The sequence below is a fragment of the Neopelma chrysocephalum genome, unplaced genomic scaffold (assembly GCF_003984885.1).
Source record: "Neopelma chrysocephalum unplaced genomic scaffold, ASM398488v2 Primary Assembly neopelma1_43, whole genome shotgun sequence".
NCBI lineage: Eukaryota > Metazoa > Chordata > Aves > Passeriformes > Pipridae > Neopelma > Neopelma chrysocephalum.
The window spans coordinates 23,215,458-23,240,753 of record NW_020897702.1 but is presented as its reverse complement, the minus strand read 5'-3'; the positions used below and the strand labels follow the sequence as shown (position 1 = coordinate 23,240,753).

The window sequence follows — 25,296 nt, the reverse complement described above, 5'->3', positions numbered from 1 at the left end:
ATCGCATGTTATGTGAGTGTGTGTCTGTCCACTAAGGACTTGCAGTGGTCACAGATACAAGCCATACTGTTTGTGGAGCTAGAGGTCAAGAATGGGAAATGGCTTCTGGAGAAGAGACATCCACATTGCTTAGTTTCAGCCCATCACATAGTGCTTAGATCTTTGGAGGAAGATGTTGACAGGCACATTCTAGGGAACAGAGCTGCTGCAGTTTAGGTAAGTATTATCCCGTCTCTTGACTTTATCTCAGGTGATTTTTATTGCTGTCAGAGCAGGGTCATTGGAATGGATCATGGAAACAAACACATATTGCACAGTATCCTGCAGGAAGCTTTCCCATCAAATCTCCACTGAGCCCATTACAGGCTGAGTGTCACCATCTTATCTTAAAAGCATCATGTAAATCAATCTGAAATCTACAAAGAGGCCTCTTCCTTAGTAATGTTTTTCATTCAAAGGTAGGTGAGTTTATCACAACCTTGACCTTCATGAATTTCCACTATGAACTTCCATTTGTGTTCTGTTTTCATTATAGAAGTACATTCCTAGCAGACCTTTCCTGGGAGTATCTGTCATACTTTTTAGCTTTCAGAAAGTTGCATTGTTGCCACTGATACTTAAAATGCATTTACAAACAGCCATGTAAAAATGAAAACACTGGTAATGCACACCTTGACATTCTCTTCCAAGCCATGCACAAGATTGCCCATCAGGTTAGGGTGGGGTACATTGGTTATCCAAGAGCCCACACTACTCACTTTGTTCCTTGTGGAGACAGATGGTTTCTGAGGCAGCCAGCACTCAAGCCAAGTGGGTTAGACACGCTGGTGTCAACATCTGGCATTAGCTCCAGCATCAGTCCTGAAATCACTGAAGCTCCTTGTCCCTCAGAAGAGACAGGGCTCAGCAATTTTCTTCAGGTATTCCATAAAAAAAGATATGGAATCTAAAAGCTTTATACTGACAACTCATGCCATTTTGGGATATCCTGGGTAATGGAAAAAACCTCCAGGCCAGTTCCTGGAGGGACAAATAGCCCTGTCACTGTACTAGGCCAAAGCTGGCTCTGTGCATTCAGGCAGTGTTGAGCTTGAGGTAACCTCCTCTCCTGGAACACAGAGTGCTGCTGGCATGCAGAATGTGGCACAGCTCACCATGAGGTAGAGCCAGTCTCTTCGTGGTCTATGAGGAGCCACTTGGGTCCTGTTGCCTGCTGCTGCCCTGGGCTTCTAGTCTGAGGACCGTGCCTGCAGAGTCTCTGAAGCACTCCCTGTAGACACCTCTGGTCCTCGTTAGATCAGGCTTGGTATCCTGTGAAAGAATTTGTGATGTTTCCAAACCTGATCAGGCAGTGCTGTGCCTCAGCTGATGGACCCAGCCAGACTTTGAAGGGAGCCAGCTAAACTCTCTGCACCCACAGTGCAGTTAATCTGCAAGCAGAATATGAGCTGCCAAGTGACTGGTAATTGTAGCTGCTCCTCGATGTCATCCTAGGATTGTGAGTCTTGCTAGTTTGGCCATGTTTTTGAAAGGGGGCTGGCAATGTTCTGAGCTGCACTGTGTTCTTCCAGCATAGCACTTACATGAACAGCATGCTCATGTTGGGAGCTGCTATCTTTCCTAAATATTTCCATAAGAAATTCCTATAACAATATTTAAAAATACCTTAAAGAAAGGGAATGTGAGTTTATTTTACAAATCTCAAAATAAATGGATTTTGCCCTCTTGCAGTCTTATCTGTATACTCACCAGCACCATAGGATCATAGAATATCCTGAGTTGGAGGTGACCCACAAGGATCAATAAAGTCCAATTCCAAGATGTGTGCATCTCAGTGGCCTTGCCAGGATCACTTATGGGCAAGAGAGATGGTGTAGGATATAGAGTGGTTCTCAGTAAGAAAGGCCTGACAACATATGGCTTAATGAACAGCTGTTTTAATAAGAATAAGAATAAGAAAAGGAATGTAGATAGCAAGTAAATCTAACACCCCTTCAGACGCTGTGTTCTGGCAGTGTTGGACAAGACCATGGTTGGATTTCCCCACAGCACATTGTGTATATCCTGCCTGTGAAGGGAAGCTCCCCACTTTTGGTCACTTGAGCTATTATATATTTTCTTAGAGGGACACATTTCTGTTCCTAAAGGAAGTTCAAACTTCCTGCTGCACATATAGATAAGGGTTGGTTAGCGACTGCCAGGTGGGTGGTACAGCCACTGGTGCCAGGCAGGAGCTGCCCCAGGCTCCCTTGTCACAATCCACCAGCTACATTTCTCCTGAGAGCAAGGGATCTGTGCGGCCTGAGGGCCATGCTGCATGTGCAGCACAGCCCAGCACAGACCTGCGTATAGAAATTACAGATGAAATTAGGAATGTACAGGTTTCTCAGTATCTAAGCACAAGTGACCAGACATGGTCTGTTTGAGATTACCAGCTCCTTGAATGCCATGTTTGCTGCATGGTTCTCAATACATGGACCCCTCTCTTTCTCCACAGAGGAAAGTCTCCTGGGTTTGATAGGGAAAGTAAGCTCTGCTGACACTTTGTGAGTGAAGTCTCTCATCAGTGGTATTTGTGAGCACTTCATCCTTGACGAAGCTGTGACAGCATGGAAAGGTCTGGCAATGTATGAGGCAGAACTACTATGCTTTCAACAGAGGAAACCTTTCAACCTTCAGGAAAGGTCTGTGTGCCATGCAAAAAAGCTGCGTCCCTGGGAGGAGTGTCCTACATGTTACATAAGTCCATTCTTCTATTCATTTTTATACTACTACTTCTCTCTTACGACAGTCCATTCTTAAATCTAAGCTTTACAATAATTGGTTCTATAGGCTATATATCTTTATTCCAAAAACAATAACTGGTCAATTCTACGTAGCTTTACTGATTGGAATCCCTGATACACAGATCAAGATGGGAAGGGGTGAGGGGGTTTCCAAGCAGCATATATGGTCCAGTAACTTAACATACAAGGTCCAGTAACTTCTTGGCAAGATATCCATGGTTGCATACTTCAAACATAACACTCCTTAAAAATTCTGCACATTGTGCTTCACAATTTTCTACCTTTAATTGAATGAACTACTTCTTTTATATGATCAAATCTCAATTATTTTATCACAACTACTTCTTCTATGTAATTAAATCCTAATTATTTATCAGACTATTTGCAACACACAGAAGAATAAATCTCATTTTTCTGCTAAGGAAGCATTATCATCCCTTTGAAACTTAGAAGCAGGCTTCAAAGAGATTGTTCAATTATTACGTTTTTTAACCCAAAACATGTATCAGCCCTTGCTTCCCAGCTTAGGAGTTAGGAAAGCGAAAGGAGCACTGCTAACGGCAGGCATGTACGGACATGTCATTACGAGGTGGAACTGCAGTCAAGTAAAGTTTTCCTGTTTCCTCTTACGTCACCCTGAGCCCGCAGAGCCCTGGGGATTTGCTCCAGCGTCGGCCGTGCGCGGAGCCCCGTTTGCAGGAACAGAGGGGAGGACAGCACCAGGAAGGGTCCACCGGGAGAGGAGAAGCCATGTACAGGAAAAAGATGAGAGGGTAAAAGAAATTGATGACCAAAAAAACACACCCCAACTTCAGTTCTGTGCTGTTGTTGCTTCGACCCAAGGGGACCCCTGGCTTTGCTGCCCCGGGGGGATGCTTTCTGTCAGTGCAAAGTCTCTGCCTTGCTTGGGGAAGGGCGAGGGCGATACTGGTGCCAGTGTACCCGAGTAGGAGCCCCGTCCCAAGTGTAACTGCAGTGGCCGAGGAGCTGCACTGAAGTCTGAGCCTGTTGAGGAAGTTCCCACCGGCATAAAAGCTGTCACGGGAGCCATAAACCATCGAGAAACAAAAGGCACTGACAAAAGCAAAGGAAAGATGGGGGTGTGTTAGGGAAGGGCTAAGGCTGGCTCACCCCAATGCCGGACAGCAAAGGAATCCAAAAATGCCTCTTTTCCCTGCTCGACAGTTTCAAGGTCTTGAAACAGCCGTTCTGACACAAAATGAAGTGTCAGACCAGGCATTTTCTGTTCAATAGAGGAGGGAAAAAAGCTTTTAATGCAAAGTTTAGTAAAGAAAAGCCTCGGTTGTGCAAAGCGTTAACAAGGGAGGAAAATTGCAGATTAAAGAAGTTTTGACACATCTATGGTTGTGTATTTTTAGACATTATCATTATTACTATTATTATCTTGCAATGAGCAGAATTTTAAATAGTTTCTAATAAAAAGTGGTAGAGGAAGGAAGGAAAATTATTAAATGTCTATAATGATGTGGTTTATTACACAAAGCTTTAATGAGAGATATTAGGTTTTTTGGTAAAATTTTAAAATAATCTCATAGCATTCCTGTTCAAGTTATGGATGATGGAACAATGCAATAGCAAATTTATAAATAACATATTTTAAAATATATTTGTAATCAGTCAATTTAATTTTCAAGTTTTAATGCGCATTTATATAGCAGCTGCATATTAATGAAAAAGAAAGTAAAGCCTAGGAGACAGTTATGTTGGCTGTCATCCCTCCACCATTTTCTCCCCTAACTTCTCTAAATGTTTTAGGGTACAATCCACCTTTTAAATTCTCAGCCACTCTTTACAGTTGGTGTACTTCTCTCCAGCTCTTAAATTCTGAAAAGGTTCATGAGACTGATGAATCAAATTTAGAAACAAAACTAAAAATGTTTTCTTTTTTATTTATTTTATTATTTGCTAACTCTTAATTTTGTGTCATATCTGTATCAAGGAACCAGCTGTTAAGTGTTTGGGGTTTTTTTAAGTTAGGCTCTAACTTAAGTTAGGCTGAGTGTATATATGTACCATTCATAAAAATGCTGAACAGCAAGGACTGCTTGTGAAAACTATAAAAAGAAAGAAAAATTGAAGCAATTGCATGGCTTTTGGCAATTTATCTGTAAACTCATAATTTATTTTAAGTATTCTCTCTTCTTGTTTGGGGAGAAAAAAGAATAGATGAAAGGATTATGTGATTCTATATATATTCTCTAGTGTGTGAATGTTTTATGATTGTTTTTAAGTTTGTTGTCTGTTAAAGCTGTTTGAATTTACATTAATATATTATTTAAAAAATAGCAAGTTACGTCTTGCTGTATAGCAAATATTTATAAGTATGAAGACTTTTGCTTATATTGCATTAAGTTGATTACACCATAAATTTCTCTTGGCTGAACACATCTCTAGGGTGGCTGTATCTTGAAGATTAGTGTATTGCAAGATTGTTCTAAAGAAATGCCTTTATGTCCCTGAAAATATGCACGGGACATCCAGTTATCCAAAGTGCAATATTTTATGGTCAAAACGCAGGCAAGAAGGTGCTTTTAGACCAGTTTAAGTAAGACTTGGAAGATTTAACTTGTTTGTATGTATAATCAGATGGCAACATCTACAGATACCTTTGAACAAATCAGATCTCTGTAATCTATTGTAATATCACTTTCCAAAACATTAAAGATACCTTCTGTAATAATTAGATTAACTGATTGGGCTTGAGTATTTGGAATTCAGTGTATTTTCTTTGGTGGACTTCAACCAGTTACACATATTATATATTTATTGTGAACATATGATATAATTATTTTATGTATATATGTTCCCTAAAAATCAAGTTTTAAGGAAATTTAAGCTAATAAACATTAACTTCCAAATAACGTAAAATAAATAGAAAAAATGCATCTCTTTTAACACCTCAAATGAGAAAGCATAAAAATTGAGCCTGTGAATGCTTCACTTTTGTCTCTCTTTATTGTTTTTTTAATGACATACTAGATGAATTATGTGTAATAAAAAAGTTATTCCTGTACCAGAATTAAACATTTTGTGGCATTTACATTTGTTACATTTACATAAATTTGATAGAAAATCTGATAAAGAAATGTGCATGCGTGATGTCTGTGGTTTATATAAATGGAGTTTACATGGAGAAATAAAGAGAGAGATACATTCTGTGGTTTATAAAATGCTTTGTGTACATACGTATTTTAGCATGTAGGAGGCTGGGATGAGAGAGGAGACAGGATAAGGAGACAGAGACTATTGACTGACTCAGATAAATGATGTGATTTTTAAGTAGGTGATGAGTCTTGAAGCTAGAGGATATGTGACAGTTACTTGATCTGCAAGATTTCATTTGTCCTTTGTTCAGATTGGGGTTTTTTTGGTGGTGGGATTTTTTCTTTGTTTATTTGGTTTAGTTTTCTTTTTGTTTTAAATTTTATTAGTGGGTGCTAATCTATAGAACAATCTGTAGGCTTATTGCTTTTTTTGTTAAGAGTTTGTTCAGTTGTCTACTATATGTGCTCCAGATTACTCTAATGTGGAAAAACATATATCTGAAGTGCATTCTCATATAAATCTCTATACAAGGCAATTAATTGCATGAAGCTACAAAGTGCCTCTGGAGACTTTGTCTCTTATTTATGTATTACAGATAATTACGGAATATAAAGGATACATTCATGACCAACACTGGAAGTCTTTGTATAGGTACTTAATTGGCAATATTTAAAGGTCTTTTCTGAACTGAAAAGGTCTGGATCTAAGAGATGGACTATCTGTCAAAAAATATCATTCTTGGAAGCTGCATCTTTTTGTATAGTGCACTTTTTTTTTCTTCTCATGTAGGATTGTACTGACTGTCCTAATCTTTATGAAAATACAATCAGCAAGAGAATCCAATAAAAAGAAATATTCAGCTTCATAGTTTATGGGTGGTTTGGTTGGTTTTTATCTTTTTTTTAGTTTTGACAAAATTTGCAATGGCTCCCTAGATTGAAAAGGGCTAGATAGAAGCCCTGTAAAAATATCTGACACATTAAAAAAAAAATGTAGAAAGCTTTCAGAAATACTCACACTGATAAGGAAGAGGACAGCCATCGGGAGGATTAGTGGTTCAGGGTTTAGCTCCTTCACGCTGCCATGGTGCCTACCTCCCCATTTTTCTGCACTGCTCTTTCGTGTTTTGCCCTTCTCAGTTCTCCTCTCATTTCCTGCACCCTCCCCCTTTTTTGTGTACTGGAGTACTAATGAAAACAAAGTTGTAACCAGTGATTTCTTGAAATTTCTCTTCTGTTTCAGCATGTATATATCTAAGAAGGCATTAAAAAAACAGTTTGATCCCTCTAAGTTTTCACGGGAGACATATCTACTATGCAAACTGCGATGGGGTGAGAGCAAGAGGTCTTGGATACACTGGGTCAAAAATTATCATGACGATTATTATCATGACGATTATTATCATGACGATTATTATCATGCTGAAGTCTACTTCCTGGAGAAAATCTTTAGAATGAAACCATACAATAATGTCAACTGTTCCATAACCTGGTACCTGTCCTGGAGCCCCTGTGCGGAGTGCTGCTATGAAATACTGGATTTCTTAAAGAGGCACGTGAATGTGAACATAGACATTCGTGTAGCACGGCTTTACTTCATAAACTCACGAAGTATCCGCAGAGGTCTGAAGAAACTTGCGAGGTCGGCACAAGTAAACATTAGTGTCATGAACATGAAAGGCAAGATTTCTTGTGCTTTGTGGGATTGTTATGGGCTTGCTTCTGTGCTCAGTGTCCTCCCCGGCTTCTCTGAGGGCACATCAATCATTCGGTGACTGAATGTTGCATCCACAAACAGATGTTAAAATATTGCAGGAGAAGAGGGACAAGATTCTTAGGAACCAGACCTGTATGAAAATTCTCCCTTGTTTAGAGATACCTTATTTATGTCACTCCTGAGGGAATGGGAGATAAGGTCCTTCTCTCTTCTCCTAGGGGACTAAATGCATTTGCTAGGATAAGGCTGGCAGAAGGGCTTCTCTGCATTTAAAAGAGGGTAAAAAATTACCTGGGGAGAATGGCATTGGTTCCAAATATGGAGTGGACAGCATCCATCAGCTGACCTGTCCATGGCCAAGTTGTCTCTGTGACACGGACACAAGAAAGAGGTTAAAAAGTCTTGTTCTGTGAGCTTCTCTGGCATCTGAATAAACTCAGGTTAATCATCTTGCTTCTATTTCTCCAGACTATAATGACTGTTTGAAAATCTTTATCGACGGAGGTGCTGATGATGATTTCTGGCCTGGAAACTTTGAGTCAGAGATAACAAAGAATTGTTCGAAACTCAGTGACATCTTAGAGGTTAGTAGATTTCTGAGCAATAGAGGGAACCACATGAATGCTGATTTGCAATCTGGAGTAACTGAGCTGTAAAGAGAAGGAAAGAAGCCATTCACATCTAGTAGGAGTTTAAAGAGTGCTGCAGCAGGCTTTTTGGAAACAGTAATATAGTAAAATCATGGAAACTGTCCTGTCCCATTGAGAGAAATGCATTGTGGGTTTTTTCTATCATAGCAAAGGCTAAGAGGGCAGTTTTTCTCCTTCAGGCTCCAGAGTGGGAAATCCCTTGATTTTTACCTGGAACTCCAGTCTTATCCCAGAAACCCTCCACCAGATTCCTTTCTAACCTAGATCTGAGCATGGGTTTCAATTCACCAAATGATGCTACCCAACCCCTTTCTGTCAATATCTGCAGTGGTCTGACAGCCTCTGAGTCACTGGCCCCTCTATAATACTTCATTGAAGTCCTTTCCAGATTCGATTCAGCAAATTCCATGACTGGCTGGAAGGGTACAGTTTCTGTGAGATGAGAAAAGCTGTTCAAAAGAGAATGTCTGTCCCCTGTGAAAATTCAACCTTTGTTTTTGTTTTGTGCCAGACCTCCTGAAAGGCGGGAGACAGAAGAGAGAGTGTGTTCAATAACAGTGCTGAAAGTTTGTGCCTCTGGAGGCAAGAGACTGTGCTTGAATGAATAGGTCCACATTCTTGGCCTGAAAGGACATAGGAAAAAAATATAGTGTACAAAAAAAATCTAGCAAAACTAATATAGGTGCTGTAGCACTTTGATTTCACTGCATTAGAGTTTTCTGAAAAATGCTATTTTTAGTGAAACAGAGTGAAAGAAATCTATGGCTAAGTGGATCACTGATTATGTCTGTTACAAATCACAGCAGGTCCAAAGTGCAATTAGAGGATCTAAATGTTATACTTCTATTTTCATTTCAGGGTCTTCATTTATAGAATCAAAGAATCACAGAATATCTCAAGTTAAAGTGACCCAAAAGGATCATCAAGTCCAACGCCCTGCTCCTTGCAGGATGACCTAAAACCAAACAATATGACTAACAGCATCATTTAGGTGCTTCTTGACCTCTGACAGGCCTGATGTGGTGACCACTTCCCTGGGGATCCTGTTTCTGTGACTGACCACCTTCTCAATGAAGAACCTTTTTCTAGTGTCCAAGCTGAACATCTGCTAATGCAGCTTCATTCCATTTAGTCCAGTCCTGTTACTGGTCACGAGAAAGTCAGTTTCAGGATTACTTCAACTTCAGAATTGTCCTGTCCCAGCTGGAGAATCCAAGACTCACTCTTGTTAAATTTTGTACAGTTGGTAACTGCACAGCTCTGCAGTCTATCCAGATCTCTCTGCAGGGTCAGATCTCTCTACCCTCAAGGGAGTCCACAGTTCCTTCTAGTTTAATATAATTGACACAAGTACTTAATTTTGATTCCTACATTTGATTCCTGCATACAGATAATCTATAAAAACATTGAAGATCACTGGCAGTAAAACTGAGCCCTGAGGAGCCCCAGAGGTGACTGGTCACCAGCCCGATGTAACCCCATTTACTGTAGCTTTTTGAGCTATCAGCCAATTGCTCACCTAACGCCCTATGGACTTGTGTGCTGGACATTTTATCTTGAAGGATACTGTGAGAGTAGTATAAAATCTTTGCTAAAATCCAAACCTACTACATCTACTGGCTTCCCTTGGTCAGCTAGATGAGTGACCTTATAATGAAATGAAATGAAGTTGGTTAAGCAGGACTTTCCCCTTGTGAACCTGTGTTGACTATGACTGATAACTGCAGTCTTGTGAGAGACTGAAAACCTGAAAGAGTTAATGTAAACCTGAAAGAGTTAATGTCTCAAACATCTGGCAGAAGAGAAAAGGAATGTTACCATGCAAACGAGACAAGGTGCAGTTAGAAAAGGGGGTCTTGAGGAGGCAGGATAGTGCTTTTCTGGGTCCAACTTCCTTATTTTGGGTAACTATCTCTAAAAACTAAATTTGAGACAGCATTGCACTTGTGTTTCAGATGGGGGAGGATAATTGAAACCACGATACCCCCCAACCCCCTTCTGAAAAGTTTGAGAATAACAAAATGTACATGTGTGAGGACTAGGCTATAAATAGCACAACGGAGGGGCAGGGTGTGCACCCACCATCCATGCACCCGCCATCTGGAGGAACCGGACCAGAGACGGCACTGGAACCCTGTGTGGTGATCCAGATCTTTTTTCTCTACCTCTATTTTCCTATCTTTCCTTTTTCCTTTCTTCCTCTCCTTGAAAGTTTAACTCCCTGTGGTCGCAGGCTGTTCAGAGATCACTGCCATGTTTTGTTCAGAAAGGTTTCATCCACAGGCTGTTCAGAAATGTTTAAATTGTTGTTGCTACAGCTTGCCTAACCTATCATAAAGTTTAAATCAATGCTGCCTATATAAATAAAACTTTCCAATTGATCGTTTAGCATTGTTTTGCCTTTATTTAGCCCAAGGGAATCTGGAACTTTGGCTACCTCAGAGCAGGGAGCCCAGAACCTCCCTTTCGGGACCCAGCAGTTGTTTCTCAGAATAACCTTCTCCTTAATTTTACCAGGCAATGAAGTGAGACTGGCAGACCTGTAATTACCAGGGTCTTCCTTCTTACCTTTCTTGAAAACTGGGGCAACATTGCCATCTTCCAGTTGACTGCCTCTCCAGACTTGGCCAGCTCCTTCAGTATCCTGGGACAAATCCCATCCAGCCCCATAGATTTATGCTTATTCATCTGGAGCAGCCACTCTTGAACAAGTTCAAGGTTGTCTCTGAGTTTATCAATCATCCCCTCAATCATGGTCTTTCAACACAAGGCTCCTGAGGTCCCAGGGCCCATCATTATTATTAAAGGCAGAGGCAAAGAAGGTATTAAACATCTCTGCTTTGTTCCTATTTGTGATGTGATCTCTGTCATTGAGTAGCAGACCAACATTATCTCTGATCCTCTACTAAAACGTTTCACACATAGCACATGGCCAGCTGCTTTACTGCTTCTGTGGAGAATGTTGTAATGTAAAATGTTCCTAACATTCCCCAGTTTCTAAAGGCCACCAACAACCTGGACAGACAGCTTGTCACTGAAAGACTTGAATATATTTTACAGTGCTAAACATCCCTAGTGAGAAACTTCTGGATGTAGAAATGGAGGCAGGTAGCAGCCAGAATGGGGAACAGTGTCCTAGGCCCCATACTCTGCTAACTTTGTTATTCTTCTGATGTGGTCTAGTGGTGCGCAGATGATGGGAGAAGGATACTTAAAGAGGATTGCTAAATTAGCAGTTGATTAATCCACTTTAACTTACTTCAGCTGAGGCATTTTGATGAAAACAGGTTATATCCTTCACTCTTGAGAAATGAATCTCTGGCAAGAGAAGGTCAGGATGCCAAAAGGAACATCTCTGGAGACTTGCTGTCCTCTCGGCTAGCCTTGTCTCCTACCTCATGGTGCAAGAGGAACAGAACAAACCTGAAACCACAGAAAATGCCCCATCGGGGCAGAAAGTGTAGTCCAGACACTGTGTCTAGCAGTGTCAGAAGGAGACATTTTTCAGGGAGAGCAGACAATCCTGGCCACTATCTGTGATTCATTATGATCCTGTCACACTACCTCAATACTCACAATGACTGTGTGTTTGGGAACTCTTCATCTTACCTTTTTTAGTGTCCGTATATGGACTTTTTACCATGAGTTTCTCAGATCTACTTTGACCCTGTCCTGGCATCAGCATCCACAGTTTACTGGGGCAGAAGATTCCAGAAGTTCATAGTTTGCCATGTAAATAAGCACTTGCCTCTGTTTTAAACTGATCAACTTACCACAGTAAGTGTCAGTTCATTAGTCTGCATTTGAAAGACTGTGCTAACCTAGAGAATTTTCCACTGACTCAGTGGGAGCTATAACACATAACTGACAGCAGCACTTGATCTTAAAAGAGCAACTTAAAAAATCCACAGATGCTCCATTTGAAAGAAGGAAATCCTCCATCCACCAAAAGGTGTGACTGTGAGATTATAATTACAGTATCTATGGTCATTGCATTTCAGCATCTCCACTCAGCTAGTGAAAAGGAGTAAGAAGGTATTCTGGAACTGCACTGCTAGATGTATTCACTGGAAATCCCTTGAAAAACAAGTCACATTAAGCTGCATGAAGAACTGTAGGAATGCAGTTGTATTCCTTTCAGTAGTCAAGCTGGGTTTTTGCTGCTCTGTCCAGTTGTTAGTTCCTCTGACAAGTGCAGAGGTACAAGCCCTGCTGTCAGTAGTATGCTTGGGAATAGAACCTCTCTCCATGCCCTGTTTTTGATCCTGGTTAATTTTTTGCAAGACTAGGATAAATATTCGTTGATTTATACCCATTTTAGTCATTGAACTCTAAAGGTTTATTTGGGCCTGATTCTTCTCTCATTTTTACTGCTAATCTTTAACATAATCAATAGAATTAACCAGAGTTTTGGACCAGTCTAACCTAAAGAGAATCTGGCTTATGTAACTCACAATATGGCAACACTCCTCAATTAATAATGTCTGCTTTGGTAGATGTGTTCTGTTGTTTTGATGTGAGTCTTAATATCTTATACTTTCAGGAGCTGATGCTTTCAAGGTGGTTTTAAAGAGTCAGAGAAAACCAAACCACTCACACAGGTTGTTATGGGGGGAAGAGACACATGGACAATGTGAAACTGCTAAGCTCAATTTATGAAGTGGACCAAGTGTCCCCTGTAATCTCTAATGCTGAAGGTGTTTGTAACTAGTTGTCACAGGCTGCCAATCAAACAATATCACAGTGTACACCTTCCCAGCAGCTTTGGGGATGGTTCTGTAGCTTGTTGGTCCATTGTCTGTGCCACGGCTCATTATGTTTAGTTCATGTTTATACTGTCCTGTTGGCCCTGACCTACCACACTCGGCCCCTGTTTTCACAGCTCTTGGCCAAAGCAAGGTTGTGACATTCCTATACCATAAGCAAGCAAGAACTCTGAATTGTTTTCACAGTAAAAAACAAAGACAGTTATTATGGTCTGTACCTCTCAGGGCCCTGAGGATTTAAAAAAAAAAAAAAAAAAAGAAATTGGTTATCTTGACCACCCTAACTTGGGACTTCCGCTGACACACTGCCCACAAATGGCCCATGAATGACATTTAAGCTCAGGTCTGCACTATTAGTCCCTGCTTGAACTGTGGTGTAGATGTGCTTGTCTCCATCTCTCACACTCATGCATACGTCCATGCCCATGGCAAGCCATGGATCCTGTTGATCTGTTTCCTGACCCATGAACTGATTTTCTGGGTCAATCTCAGACCTGTCTCATCTCTGTGGACCAGCCTGGTGATCAGTGTCTGTATGTGACCTTGGTTGCCATCACAGGACCTGATTCTGACCTAAGGATTGACTCCACAGCTTGACATAGGACCTGCCTTGTCAGCATGAAAATCTGGGCTCTTGGTTGATCCTGACTGCTAGCCCCATGAACATACCATTAGACAACATGGGAGATCCCTGCAGTCAGTTGTCCCAGTTGTGTTACCTCCTAGCATCTCGTCCACCCCCAGCCTACTCAGCTGGGGACGACAAATGCTAAATGTTGGAGCTAAAACGTTGATGTGTTATCAACACTGTTTTGGTCACTGGGCTAAACCCCAGCACTATATGGGCTGCTATGAAGAAAATTGACTCCATCCTTGATGGTGCCCTTTGGTTGTAATACCTATTCTGGTGGATGTTTTCTGCTTTTGATGGAGGTTTTACCTCCCATGGGAGCTACAGCTTCCAGGTCAATTTTGGGGAGAGTTTAACCATATATGGTTGTCATTAAGCAATCCTTGAGTTCTTGGAAAAGAAAAAGCTCAGCACTGAATGTTTCTGGAGCTGCTCTGAACAACTCCCTGGTACGATAGAGAAGGAATGGATGAATCATTGCTTTCTGTCAAGTGAAGTCTATCTGGTTATGCTGTCCCCCTCACTATTTTAAACTCTGGCAGTTGTGTGATGACAGTATGACAGATGCAGGCTCTCAAGGGGACTAGGGACACTCATGCCCACCAGGTTTGGAGTACTTATTGTTCTGCTTAGTGCTTTGACAAAGCATGTGCACTGAAACAAAGACATAGAAATGAGGCAAAATCAGAAAGATAAATATACAGAACTTCTGTGATGCAAAGTAGTGTGAGAAGACACTGCTTAGAGTAGAAAAACATATTCCAAAATACCTTCACTTGCAGCTTTTCTTTTTTCACACTGATTCCTCATGAGGTATCTTTATTCCACTTCTCTGATTTCTGCAGCCTCACCAGTTAATGTGAAAGAATTATATTACAAGGATATTGGGAGGTTTTGTTTAGCTAAGAAAAATTAATACTGAAGTAAGCATGGAGGTAAGCGCTTCCTACTAGCTGCCTGTTTTCCACTTTGCCTGGGTCAGGGCTCTGCCTGCACACCCTTGTGTCTGGCTGTCATTCCACTTTGTTGAACAGAGTCAGACTCATAAAGCTCACCCAGCAGCAGCACAGTGTCACCAGTTATCTTAATCTCTTAAGTTTTGGTTTCCACATACAGAAGCTGACTAAGAGTCTCAATGAAGTCTGATGACGCTGTGCAACCTGCAGAGGAATGGAAAGCAAAGGTGCTGTGAGAGATAAAAGAGCCAAGGGTAGGTGTGCTTATCAATCAGAGTTACAAAGTCCTATGCTGCTAAGGAGGTGTATTTGTGTATCTACAAAGCTTTTTTTATATGCTTTATTGCATTTTTGTGCATACATAAATATCTGTAAATATTTTTGTAAGTGTGTATTCATACATATAGATTCATACAAAGAGACACATTTTAGACTTTTTTATATGTGAAGTTCATGGAGTAAATCTTAAAACACTTTGTGTGTGGTCTTTCTTTTCATAAAAATATAGATATCTACTGAGAAAACTCCATTAAAATCAAACAAGCATGCAGTGGATTTTTCTTTTACTGTCAAATGTGCCAGCAGCAGAACACTTGAACTAACTCAGGATTTACCATTTCAAATTAAGACCAGGGGGCAGCCTGTAAACTGAGATTGAGACCTAAGCCTCTGTGGCATAAGCCCCAGGCTTTTAGTCACGTTTAAATTCTGTCTTCCTCTTTGCTTCCAAACTTCCACTGAGTGATTCTCACCTCTTTGCAACAGATCATTCAGCTAGAGAATAGAAAGCTGAGTACCTGTAAAATTCTCAGAGATTTGCAAATTGGGATCTGGGCTGATTTAAACCTTGTCCCTTTTTGTCTTCTTTGATGTCTGACCTCACTTTCCTTCCTCTGTGCTCCTCTTTCTTCTAACCTGTCTGTCTTCCCTAATTTCTTCCATATGTTTCCATTTCTAGGACTTTACCTCAGCCCGAATTTGTTACTAGATGGGCTTCTTGGATTTCAGGTGTCACATAAACCAAAAGACATTTGAGAAAAAATACAAACTATGTGCCTGTTCTTTCGAGACACAGGTGACTCAGCAAGATAAGTTAGGGGAGTAGTACATCAGTAGACACCACCTCTGTAATACATCACAGCTGCAGAACTGTTATGCTGCTGTTTCCTGGGAGACATCTGTAGGGAGTTAGTTCCCTGTTTCTCTGTCCCCCTCTCTGTCATTCAGTGCATATCTCGGAGGCCCTCTGCAAAGTGTTTTGAAGAAATTGTGAAGCTTCTAGATTATTATTCACGGTGAATCTGGTCAAATGTATATGACATGACTCTACTACCAAAAGGAATATTCTCATGAAGGTCTAAGGAACCTGATGGCTAAAGGAGTCATGAGTGAGTGTATGTCCACCATTCTGTGTGCCCTTTGCTATGTATGTTCCTCCAAAATGCATTTAGGTTCATGAGGCGTGCATATGAGGGTGCTGGTTCTTTAAAAAAACCCCAAACATTTGCTGGAGTGGGTGAGATATATTCAGATGTTACCAATAGCTCTGCATCACAAATCACCTTCACATTTATCTCTAACATTACCTCCTGTAAGCAACTTCTGTAAGGAGACGTACTTGACTATGTGAGAAGTAGAATAAAAAATTTTTCACAGCTGTTTGTGCAATATGAGGTCCCACCTATACATATGACCATTGCTACAGGCACATAGCAATTTAAAGGTGTACTGGATTACTGCTGTTTGCTCATAAAGACCAAGAAACAGGTTTTTCTCACCCAGATATATGATCTGAGGCCATCATCCTCCTCTGACTCACTGAAGTCTTTTCCCTGTAAACAGAATGTGCAAGTTCTTCTAGACATACGGAAATTCTCTTGTGTGGTAACCTTGTCCTTCTGATTTTATTAAGGTTAAACCAGCAACTGAATTACAAAGGGATTTCTCTCCTCATATTAGACTGGCAGGAATGACAGAACAACATTTCCTTTTTAAATTTTTTTTTCTTTTTGGTTTTCCACCATTTCATAGAGCACACTCAGCTTCCTGGAGATACCTGAAAATGTTGCGTTGCTAATTTCCTGCTTCTGTTTGGACTCATTTTTCTCTCCCTGCTTTCTGTGGCATGTTCTGGTTTTATATCAGGAACTACTGCTGCTAATCAAGCCATTTCTTGCAGATCAGAGCAATCATCTTGAAGCCTTATTTACATCTGCATATTTGTAAATACCTACTGCATGGAGAAGGCAATGAAGAGAGTACTACAGTAGCAATGCATTCCTGGTCTTACTGAGAATCGTGTCCATGAACTCAGAACTACATTAGTCAATCACTTTTTTGTTTTAAGAATCTGAGTGTCTGAGCCGATCCCATTCACTCTCTCTAAGGTATGAAATAATACAACCACTAGGGAACAATTCTGTGCTGTGAAGTGAGGGGTGACCTTGCAGTAGAAGAGGCCCTAAAGGTAGACTCTGTGTTGGCACTGCAGTGCCTGATAACCTGCCATGACTAGTCTTCTCCTTCGCAGAGAATCCTGACAATGCCTGAATCCCTACTCCCTCTGAACTCCACCGTTCATCTATGCTTATGTTTCATCTACCCTGGCAGGAAACTGAACAGTTTTTGACAATAGAATACTGAGAGCTGGCTGCAGAGAATACAAATAAATCACTCCCCTAGCTTTACAATCCCAAGTCAGACTTAGCATTGAAGAAGGCATTGGCTTTATCCTCAGGGAGTGCACATTACTGGATGATGACTCACCAGGGATGCATTTCTACAGCTTGCATTGTGTCACAAAACCAGAGAAAACTGTGACAGAGACTGATTCTACCTAAGCCACATGAAGAATTCTTTTGTAATCCCTTTCCTCTGCAACCCAGTTTTGGGTCAGTCAGAGGAAATCTCACTAGAAACTAGCATTGTTTCACTCATTTTTCAGAGGAGTACATATGAGTACAGAGCTCTTCTCAGCTGTGACATTTCAAAAATGTCTTGGTGTTCCCTCACAACAAGCTGTCAAGTGCTGAAGCTCTCCTGGATGATAGGCAGCTTGCCTCAAGTTCACCTGACAGTGTCTGCACAGTCACTGACCACAGCTCAGTGGTCACACACATTGAGGGTCTTTGTTTTACGTGAGGACCTAGGTTCAAGGGTGTATGAGTGGTCCTTGGAACTCCACAGGAGTAGTCCCATAAAGTGAAATGGCAGCAACCATCATCACCTGCTGGAGTTCCACAGACTCACAGGGTTTTGCCCATGATGTCATTTATCTCCCTCTCTCCATTGGGTTCTGCTCAACTTTCTGATATATCTGGGTGTTAGAAAAGTTATTTGCCATTCCACAGCTATGTGTCTTGATGCCATTTGTGTAAATGCTTCTCTCTCGGTGCATTGGGGTGACTAGAGAAAATTTGCTTTTCTATTCTGGAGCTAAAGGTAATAAAGAGATGTAATTTCTGTCTGCACTGCAAAATAAAAAAAAAAAAGTCTCACCTGTGAATTCCAGCTTCTGGAAGGTAACCTTGTATTCAGGGCCAGATCCATTTCTGAATGGCAGCACCCTCATTTACAGTCTTTTGCTGCCAGGAACTTGCTTTCAGATTCAGCCAGTGGGGTAGTGCAAATAAGCATAAGAAAAAGTTACCACAAGGAAACATTCAGCTGAGTAACATTAGAGACGCCCAAAGTTCAGCATTCGGGAATAGAAACCGAAACAAACGTAAGACTAATAAAGGCACATCCATCGGCCAAGAGGTGACACACAAAACCAGAAACATCCATGGCTGCTGTTGGTGGCAGAGGTAAGTAAATTTATGTGAAATGTAGGCCTATTTCTCCATATTTACTGTAGTTGTATCTAAGAAACTGGAGAGTAGGGAAAAATGTGTTGTGTTGGCACATGAGGATACACAGGAGACACTTGTGGATATGTGTATTATCTCTTTGAATGCATTATCATATATTGAGTCTTAGGTCCAGCTTCAAAATATTAATATAATTTTGTTAACCTTAATGTGGAAGAAAGAATTCAAAATCCAAAAGAACTTTTAATGGGAAAGAGATCTCAAAAGCAATTAAGAATGGAGCAAATTAGTTAGCTTATCTATTCACTTATTTTATTTTCATTGTGAGAAACAACTAGAATATTCTTCTTAAAGAATCAGGGCAACACAGCTGTGCGAAGAGTTGATCACATCTCTGTTGATGTGGAAGACTATTTTATTTCTACTGAAATGCAATTTGACTGCGTATATTTCATAATTCCTCATCTTAAAGAGCTAAGCTGTGGAAAAAGTGCCTTTAGTATCTTAATTCTAAGTAAATTATTTTTATTATATTATATATTTTATGTAAAATAAAAATTAATTATTTTAAATTTTAATTCTATATAAAATTTATGTATAAATTTGTAAAGGGAAATAAATTTTAATTAATTAACCTATTAAATAAAATTATCGTTCCTCGATCCTTAATTTCACTATAGATGGATTTTTACAAAATAAATAAGTAGCCTTGATCACCTGCAAGTGATCAAGTGTTTTTCTCTACGCTCTCAGCTGGGAAGAGATCAATGAGTCCTGGGGTCAAACTTGCCTGCTACCACGAGAGACAAAATTTGTATTATCAGGCAGGTCTGTGGTGCTCCCCCTTGGATATTTGTTAGTCAGAAATCATCCTCCTTTCTGCACTATATTTTTTCCTTGACACTGATATTTTTCTAGCTTTTGAAATGGTTTCATAATAAGTAAGGAAGGGACTGTTGGTTGCGAAAATGTTTTTGTCTAGACTGACATTATGAGTTACAATAGGAAAATAGCTCAAGTTTTGCCTGCCTAGTAGAAGTGGTTTGGAAGATTTAAAGGGATAAGAGATTTGATTCCGCTCTTTGATTAGTCAGAGAAAAACAGATGCAGTACTGCTGAAATCAGTGAAGTTAAACTCGAGTGTTTACGCAATCCACCCTAATGTGTTAAACTGAGCAAGGGTTCAGGTAGAGTATAGTTTAAACAGCCATCAAGTTCAACTCCCAGGTAGGAATCCACCCCTCCTGCATTCCAGAGTGCTTATCCTGCTGTGCAGACATTACTTATTAAGTCCTTTTAGAGAAAAGAGATTTGGCAGGGAGTGTATAGACTGAAAGGGGTCTGGAGAGAAAGTGTAGAGGAAATTTTGTTTTCTGATCTGCTATCCTCAATGACTTACAAATCTTTTCCATATAGATCCTGCACCCAGAAAGGAAAACCAAGGGTAAGAGATGTCATCTATCACTGTGTGCTGTTTGAGCTCCATGGTGATTTCCAGAGACAGCCTTGTGCCTTGTTTTCCTCTTAACATCCCTTTCCCCAATCTTCCTTTTCCATTTTCTTACTGCTTTGGCTGGTGCTGATCTCTGAGTGGTGATGGGGCTGCTTACCCACCCAACAGTTCTCAAGAAAGTGCTGCGGGTGTTCTGGAGTCTTCATCAAATTCCGTATTTAGATCATTAGATTGCAACATTCTTCGTGCTGCTCATTTGTGATGGGAAAGGCTGAAAGTGGGAGGCTTGACTGATGCTGAGATCAGGCAATGCACAACAGGACCAAACATGGTTGAAGAGCTGGAATCACAGTACTGCTGGTACTTCTGTTGCAGGTGGAAGATACAGCCAAAAGACTTCAAAAGAAATTATTTGCCTGGCCAACATCCACAGGTGGTGTACCTGCTCTATGAAATCAGGTGGAGAAATGGTTCCATCTGGAGGAACTGGTTCTCAAACAATTGTAACCAACATGCTGAAGTCAACTTCTTGGAAAATTGCTTCAGCGATGTGCCACCAGCTCCTTGTTCCATCACCTGGTTCCTTTCGACTAGTCCCTGTGGAAATTGCTCCAGGAGAATTCTGGAGTTCCTGAGGACACATCGTAATGTGACCTTGGAAATATACGCAGCCAAGCTGTTCAGGCACCAGGATATGCGCAACCGGCAAGGTCTCTGCAACCTGGTGATGAATGGAGTCGCTATACGTATCATGAATCTTGCAGGTAACCCAACTACTCTTTGGCGGCTTTGTCTAGGTGTGGATTGAAAGTTTTGGGACTATGTGCACTCTCAGTTTGTAATAGAGGTGATGACTGGCATTGTGGAGGACTAGTGAGTGCAAAAATGTCACTCTGTTCTGCCTTATTTTTTCCCCAGTCCTATACAGCAGCAGGACTGACATGGTCATTTCCTCTTGCCAAATCTGAACATGGAGAGTTAGGGCTTTCTCTAGCCATCCACACCTCCCTTACATGCAGTGAAAAATCCTGGGCTTAAGACAGAACCTGTCCCTCCTAGCATATATATGCAGATCAGCTTGCCAGCTGCAGCCAGTAATTACTTCCCCTTGATAGAGACTTTCAGATGATGCATCACAGAGAACATGTCTTGCACGTGTGCCTTTTTGTGTGTATATCTTGCTTGCCTGTTGATGTTTGGCTGTACAAATAGTCCAGACAAGCAGCTCACAGAAAGGAATGAACATTTGAAGAGATGAACCTCACACACCTGTCTGGACACTTACTACTGGAGTGTGCAGCTATTAAATCCACCAGGTCTAATGCATTCTTAAAAGACATTGCTTATCTTGTGGAACCTATATCTGGGATTATACCACCAGAGCACTGACAGAAGCTCTGGCCACCCTGTCAACACTAAGATCATTCTGAAGCTGATAAATGTTGGAGTGTTCACTCCAGGTTTTCCCTGATCATTGAGATAAGTCAGACAAATTCATGATTGAAGCAACGTGTCTTACCAAAGCTGTGTGATCAAGCGCAAGGCTGCCAAAAGGTATGCCTGACAAGCTATGACTTGCAAGTGCCACTTCTCTTTTCAGTCCTTCCCCTTGCTGATTCCTTTTCTCTTGGCAAATGTGCTCTGGCTTTATGCCTTGATGTGCTATTCTTGATAGGGGCTGTCCTAGCCACCACAGTGATTTCTCTCTCTGGCTATTCTTTTTTAGACATATTTCTGGTTTTGGAGTTTCGGTTCCCCTTTTCACTAACTTACTTGTGTATTTAATTGTGTAATCCCTTACATGAATATCTTTCTCCTGCCCTTTACTGTATTCTTACTGAGAAACAAGTGACAAACTGACATGTTAATGAAGAAAGAGCTGAGCATCTTTTCATCAAGAGTGACTGGATATCTCTCTTCCTAGATTACAGTTACTGCTGGAAAAGATTTGTTGCATACCAACATGGAGAAGATGATTATTGGCCCCAGAACTTCACTGCATACATCTTTCTGAATTGGAGAGAGCTTGGTCATATCTTTTTGGTTAGTAGACACCTGAAGAACACACTGAGAGCAAAAATTACTGCAAAGTCCCAAGAAAAGGAGGTTTGGCAATGGTGTTAGCAGAAACGATAGTATTAAAAATAAGTATGGGCTTGATGCTGCATAAGTAGAGGGCCCAGCAGCAAGAGACTGCCGAGGACTATGCCACTACACTGTGCCTGTGTGGCCAGGAGTAGAGAAGAGATTTAACAGTACTCTCAGGTATTTTACTAAGGAAAGGGTACATTATTTCAACCTTTTACGTGGACCAGCTGCCAATTAATTAGCTTGCAGCTTACTGGAGCTATTTGACCCCAAAAGCTTCTTCAGCTATGTAATCACGATTCAAGCACTCTCTTTTTGTTTCTCAGGATAGGGCCACTGATTTTAGCTAAGTTCTGAGCAAGTTTAAAAGCCTGGATTAGTGGATTTGCTTTCAGGATCAGATTCTATATATAAGAGTATCATGTGACTGAGATCTGCATTCCCTGTTTCTTGTAATCCATACAACTGCAGAAGTTATTTGTACAGCCTGATATCCTACTATATAAGAAAGAGAAGGTGGTCTACTGAACAGGTCTGTTGAACTCCAGTCCTAGAAGACTAAGACTGGAGTTAACTTCCTGGCTTACCCACTCTTTGTGGAGCAAGCCAGTTCTCGCTTGAACTGGTCCCTCTATGCAGAATGGATGGCAGGAGATGGAGGAAGGGATGCACACAACTGCATTATACAGGCAGGAACTTACAGTCACACACACAAAACTAACCTGTATGTAGGATGCTATAAGCACCTGAGGACACTATAAACTTCCTGACTGAAGAAAAAGTACACTTTAGACTTCATTTCAGTTCCATCCACCCCAAACTTTACATAGGACTTTTAATACCTCATGACCTGACCTTTATAATTCTTGTCTGAATAAGACATTCAGGTGACAGGATACACACTCAGTGGCAATATCCAGTCAATCATCTGATCTGAAGTAGTTAATGCAATGTAATGGTTTAGGAGACCTTTTTCCCTCGGCTTTCAGTCTTTCTGAGTCTCCTAATGCCTGAGATGATTAAATAATTTAGCATCTTATGCACAATCAAATGCATAGTGTGATGCTTACCAGGGAGCTGAACAAAGCTCTCTGCTAAATGCTTGTGAGTACTGACAAACTACAGCTGACTCAGCACGGTTCCCTGTGCAGCAGTACGAGGTGAACATGCCCTTCAAGTCCAGGTTTTAAAGAGCCAGCTAACAAATTACTTGTCTCTCCCATGCAAGCCTTGTTGATTACTGGCCAGTCCTGGTGGCTAGGGAGCTTGCACTGGGACACATGCTGAAAGTCAGGCATGCACTCAACTGCTTTGCTGTCTCAGGAAAACACAAGCCACCCCTAAAATGAGGGTGAATACGGCCCATTATCAGTAGTTCTGCTAACTACCAACCCTCCACAGAAGGAATGGGAAGGTCTATGTTTTCGGCACTTTTGAAAATCCAGCCTTGTTTTACTAATTACACCGAGGTGTAATGAGGTGAGTGAGTTCCAGGCATGTGCTGTTGTGTGAAGTCCTGGCCTCCCTGGCAGAAGAAGGACACTGAGGAACCAGAGAGGATTTGGTGGAATACCCCTTCAAAGGGCAGGGGGCTGGAGCACTTGCCCTACGAAGAGAGACTGAGGGAACTGGCTTTGCTAGACGTAAAGAAAAGAATGCTAAGTGGGATCTAACTGCAGTTTTCCACTACATAAAGGCAGTAAAAATGTAGCTAAACTCTCCTCAAAGATGCACAGAGGGAATATGAGGTAACATGCACAAGCTGCAACAAGGGAAATTCCAACTGGATAGAAGGAAAAAGTCTCCCCTGAGAATGATGCTGTACTGGAACCCAGAGAGGCTGGCAGACCTCCTTCCCTGGAGACACTGAGAGCTTTCCTTTGAGCTGCCAGATCCAGCTTTGGAGTTAGCCATGATGGAAATATGCTGTTGGACTAGAGACCTCAAGAGGGCCTTTCTAACCCCTGAAAAATCTGTCTTTTCGCAGGAGCTAGCTCCATTTCCCCCGGATTCGACTATGCAATCTGCCACCTTTTAAAAGCTTCTGTTTCTAAATGGTCTGTTTTTCTTGGAGGTGTGTACATGGCACAGTACACACCTACCCTGTTGCCTGGAAAACTATATCCCAAAGGAGACTATTTAAAATACTGAAGGAAGAACAGGGTGATTGATTTCTTGGACTAGATACCGTATTTTCAAATTCTGTATTATGTTCAAGTGACAACTTAAGCTTTTGGCATCTGATTTTAATGTTCAAGTTTCTTTCTTCCTACTAGGGTCTTCCTCCGTTGCTGCCATACTGAATACTAATAAGCATCACCACCATGCTTTCAAGCTTGTTTTGTGCATCAATAACAGACCAGAAAAGCCACTGCCCAGCAATCATTTCTGCTGCAGCCTTGATGAGTTTCATCCTGCCACCAGAGAAGGCTCTTATCACTGTCTGGAGATTGTTAAGTATTGGACAGAGCAGAAGGAGTACATGAGAAGCCATCAGGAAGTTCAGATGATGCAGCCAGGCATCCAGGACACAGTTCTCTGGGTCTTTATAAGGCTTCCTGAGAGTCCAGTGGGGATGGAGACCATGCCCCGTAATCAGGTATTTCACATCTGCTGATTCTGCAGTCAGATTCTCCAAGAACCTTCTTGAGATGCCAGCAAGCAACATTTTTCATGGATACGTGTTTGTATGTTTCTGCAAATACTTCAGGCTATTACAGTATTTATGCAATTCTGTAATAATATCTCACTTTAAGTTTTTATTCTCCCTATATTTATGACTGTAAAACCAATAGAATAAAAGGAAAAAATATCAACCCTATGGAAACTTTGCTTTTCTTGTTCAGTTTCTGGATACACATCCCTCCCTTGTAATTCCACACTCTGGAGACCTAGCTGTTCATTGCAAACTGGGGCAATAAGGTAAAAAATCTCTGCTTTTCCAGCTGGAAACACTGAGTGGAATGGTGAAGTAGGAGATATTGAAAGCTCTGAGCTATCTGTACAAGCAGAAGGCAAAAAGAAGATACAGGTGTGCTGGGTCTTGCAGCAGTTTTCAATTTGCACTGCAAATAATGTAGAACATCTGAATGAATCATGTTGGGAGCTCCATGTTTCATAATTCCCAATCCCTCCAAGCAGGAGGCCCATTGTGTGATCCCACTGGGGAATGTGCTGGTGCTGGGATTTGCAACATGCAGGCACAAACAATGATTTGAAGAGTAAGGCAGGGCCTGGAGGGAACCACGCCTATCTTTTCCAGTTTATCAGTGCTTATAGCATCCTTTGGCCATGCCAAAATCTCCAGATGTTTAGCAGACAATCAAGACAGCCAGAAAAGCTGCCAGCTGAGGAAGCAGCTCCAGTCCCTGCAGT

The 25,296-nt window shown here is 41.2% G+C and overlaps 2 protein-coding genes across 2 annotated transcripts; both read left to right on the top strand.

The window, feature by feature from the left end:
- Positions 1 to 3,399: 3,399 nt before the first annotated feature.
- Positions 3,400 to 10,537, top strand: LOC113964876 (C->U-editing enzyme APOBEC-1-like). The gene is made up of 5 exons (XM_027677648.1): positions 3,400 to 3,559; positions 7,095 to 7,219; positions 7,250 to 7,531; positions 8,037 to 8,152; positions 9,077 to 10,537. Exons 1-5 carry the CDS (start codon positions 3,537 to 3,539, stop codon positions 9,089 to 9,091), a joined length of 561 nt encoding a protein of 186 aa, XP_027533449.1. The 5' UTR covers positions 3,400 to 3,536; the 3' UTR covers positions 9,092 to 10,537.
- A 4,007-nt stretch (positions 10,538 to 14,544) lies between these two features.
- On the top strand, positions 14,545 to 24,346 carry LOC113964928 (C->U-editing enzyme APOBEC-1-like). Its single transcript, XM_027677710.1, has 6 exons — positions 14,545 to 14,550; positions 15,799 to 15,866; positions 18,177 to 18,377; positions 20,209 to 20,597; positions 21,758 to 21,876; positions 24,198 to 24,346. The coding sequence occupies exons 1-6, from the start codon at positions 14,545 to 14,547 to the stop codon at positions 24,222 to 24,224; spliced, it is 810 nt and encodes a 269-aa protein (XP_027533511.1). The 3' UTR covers positions 24,225 to 24,346.
- Positions 24,347 to 25,296: the final 950 nt, after the last annotated feature.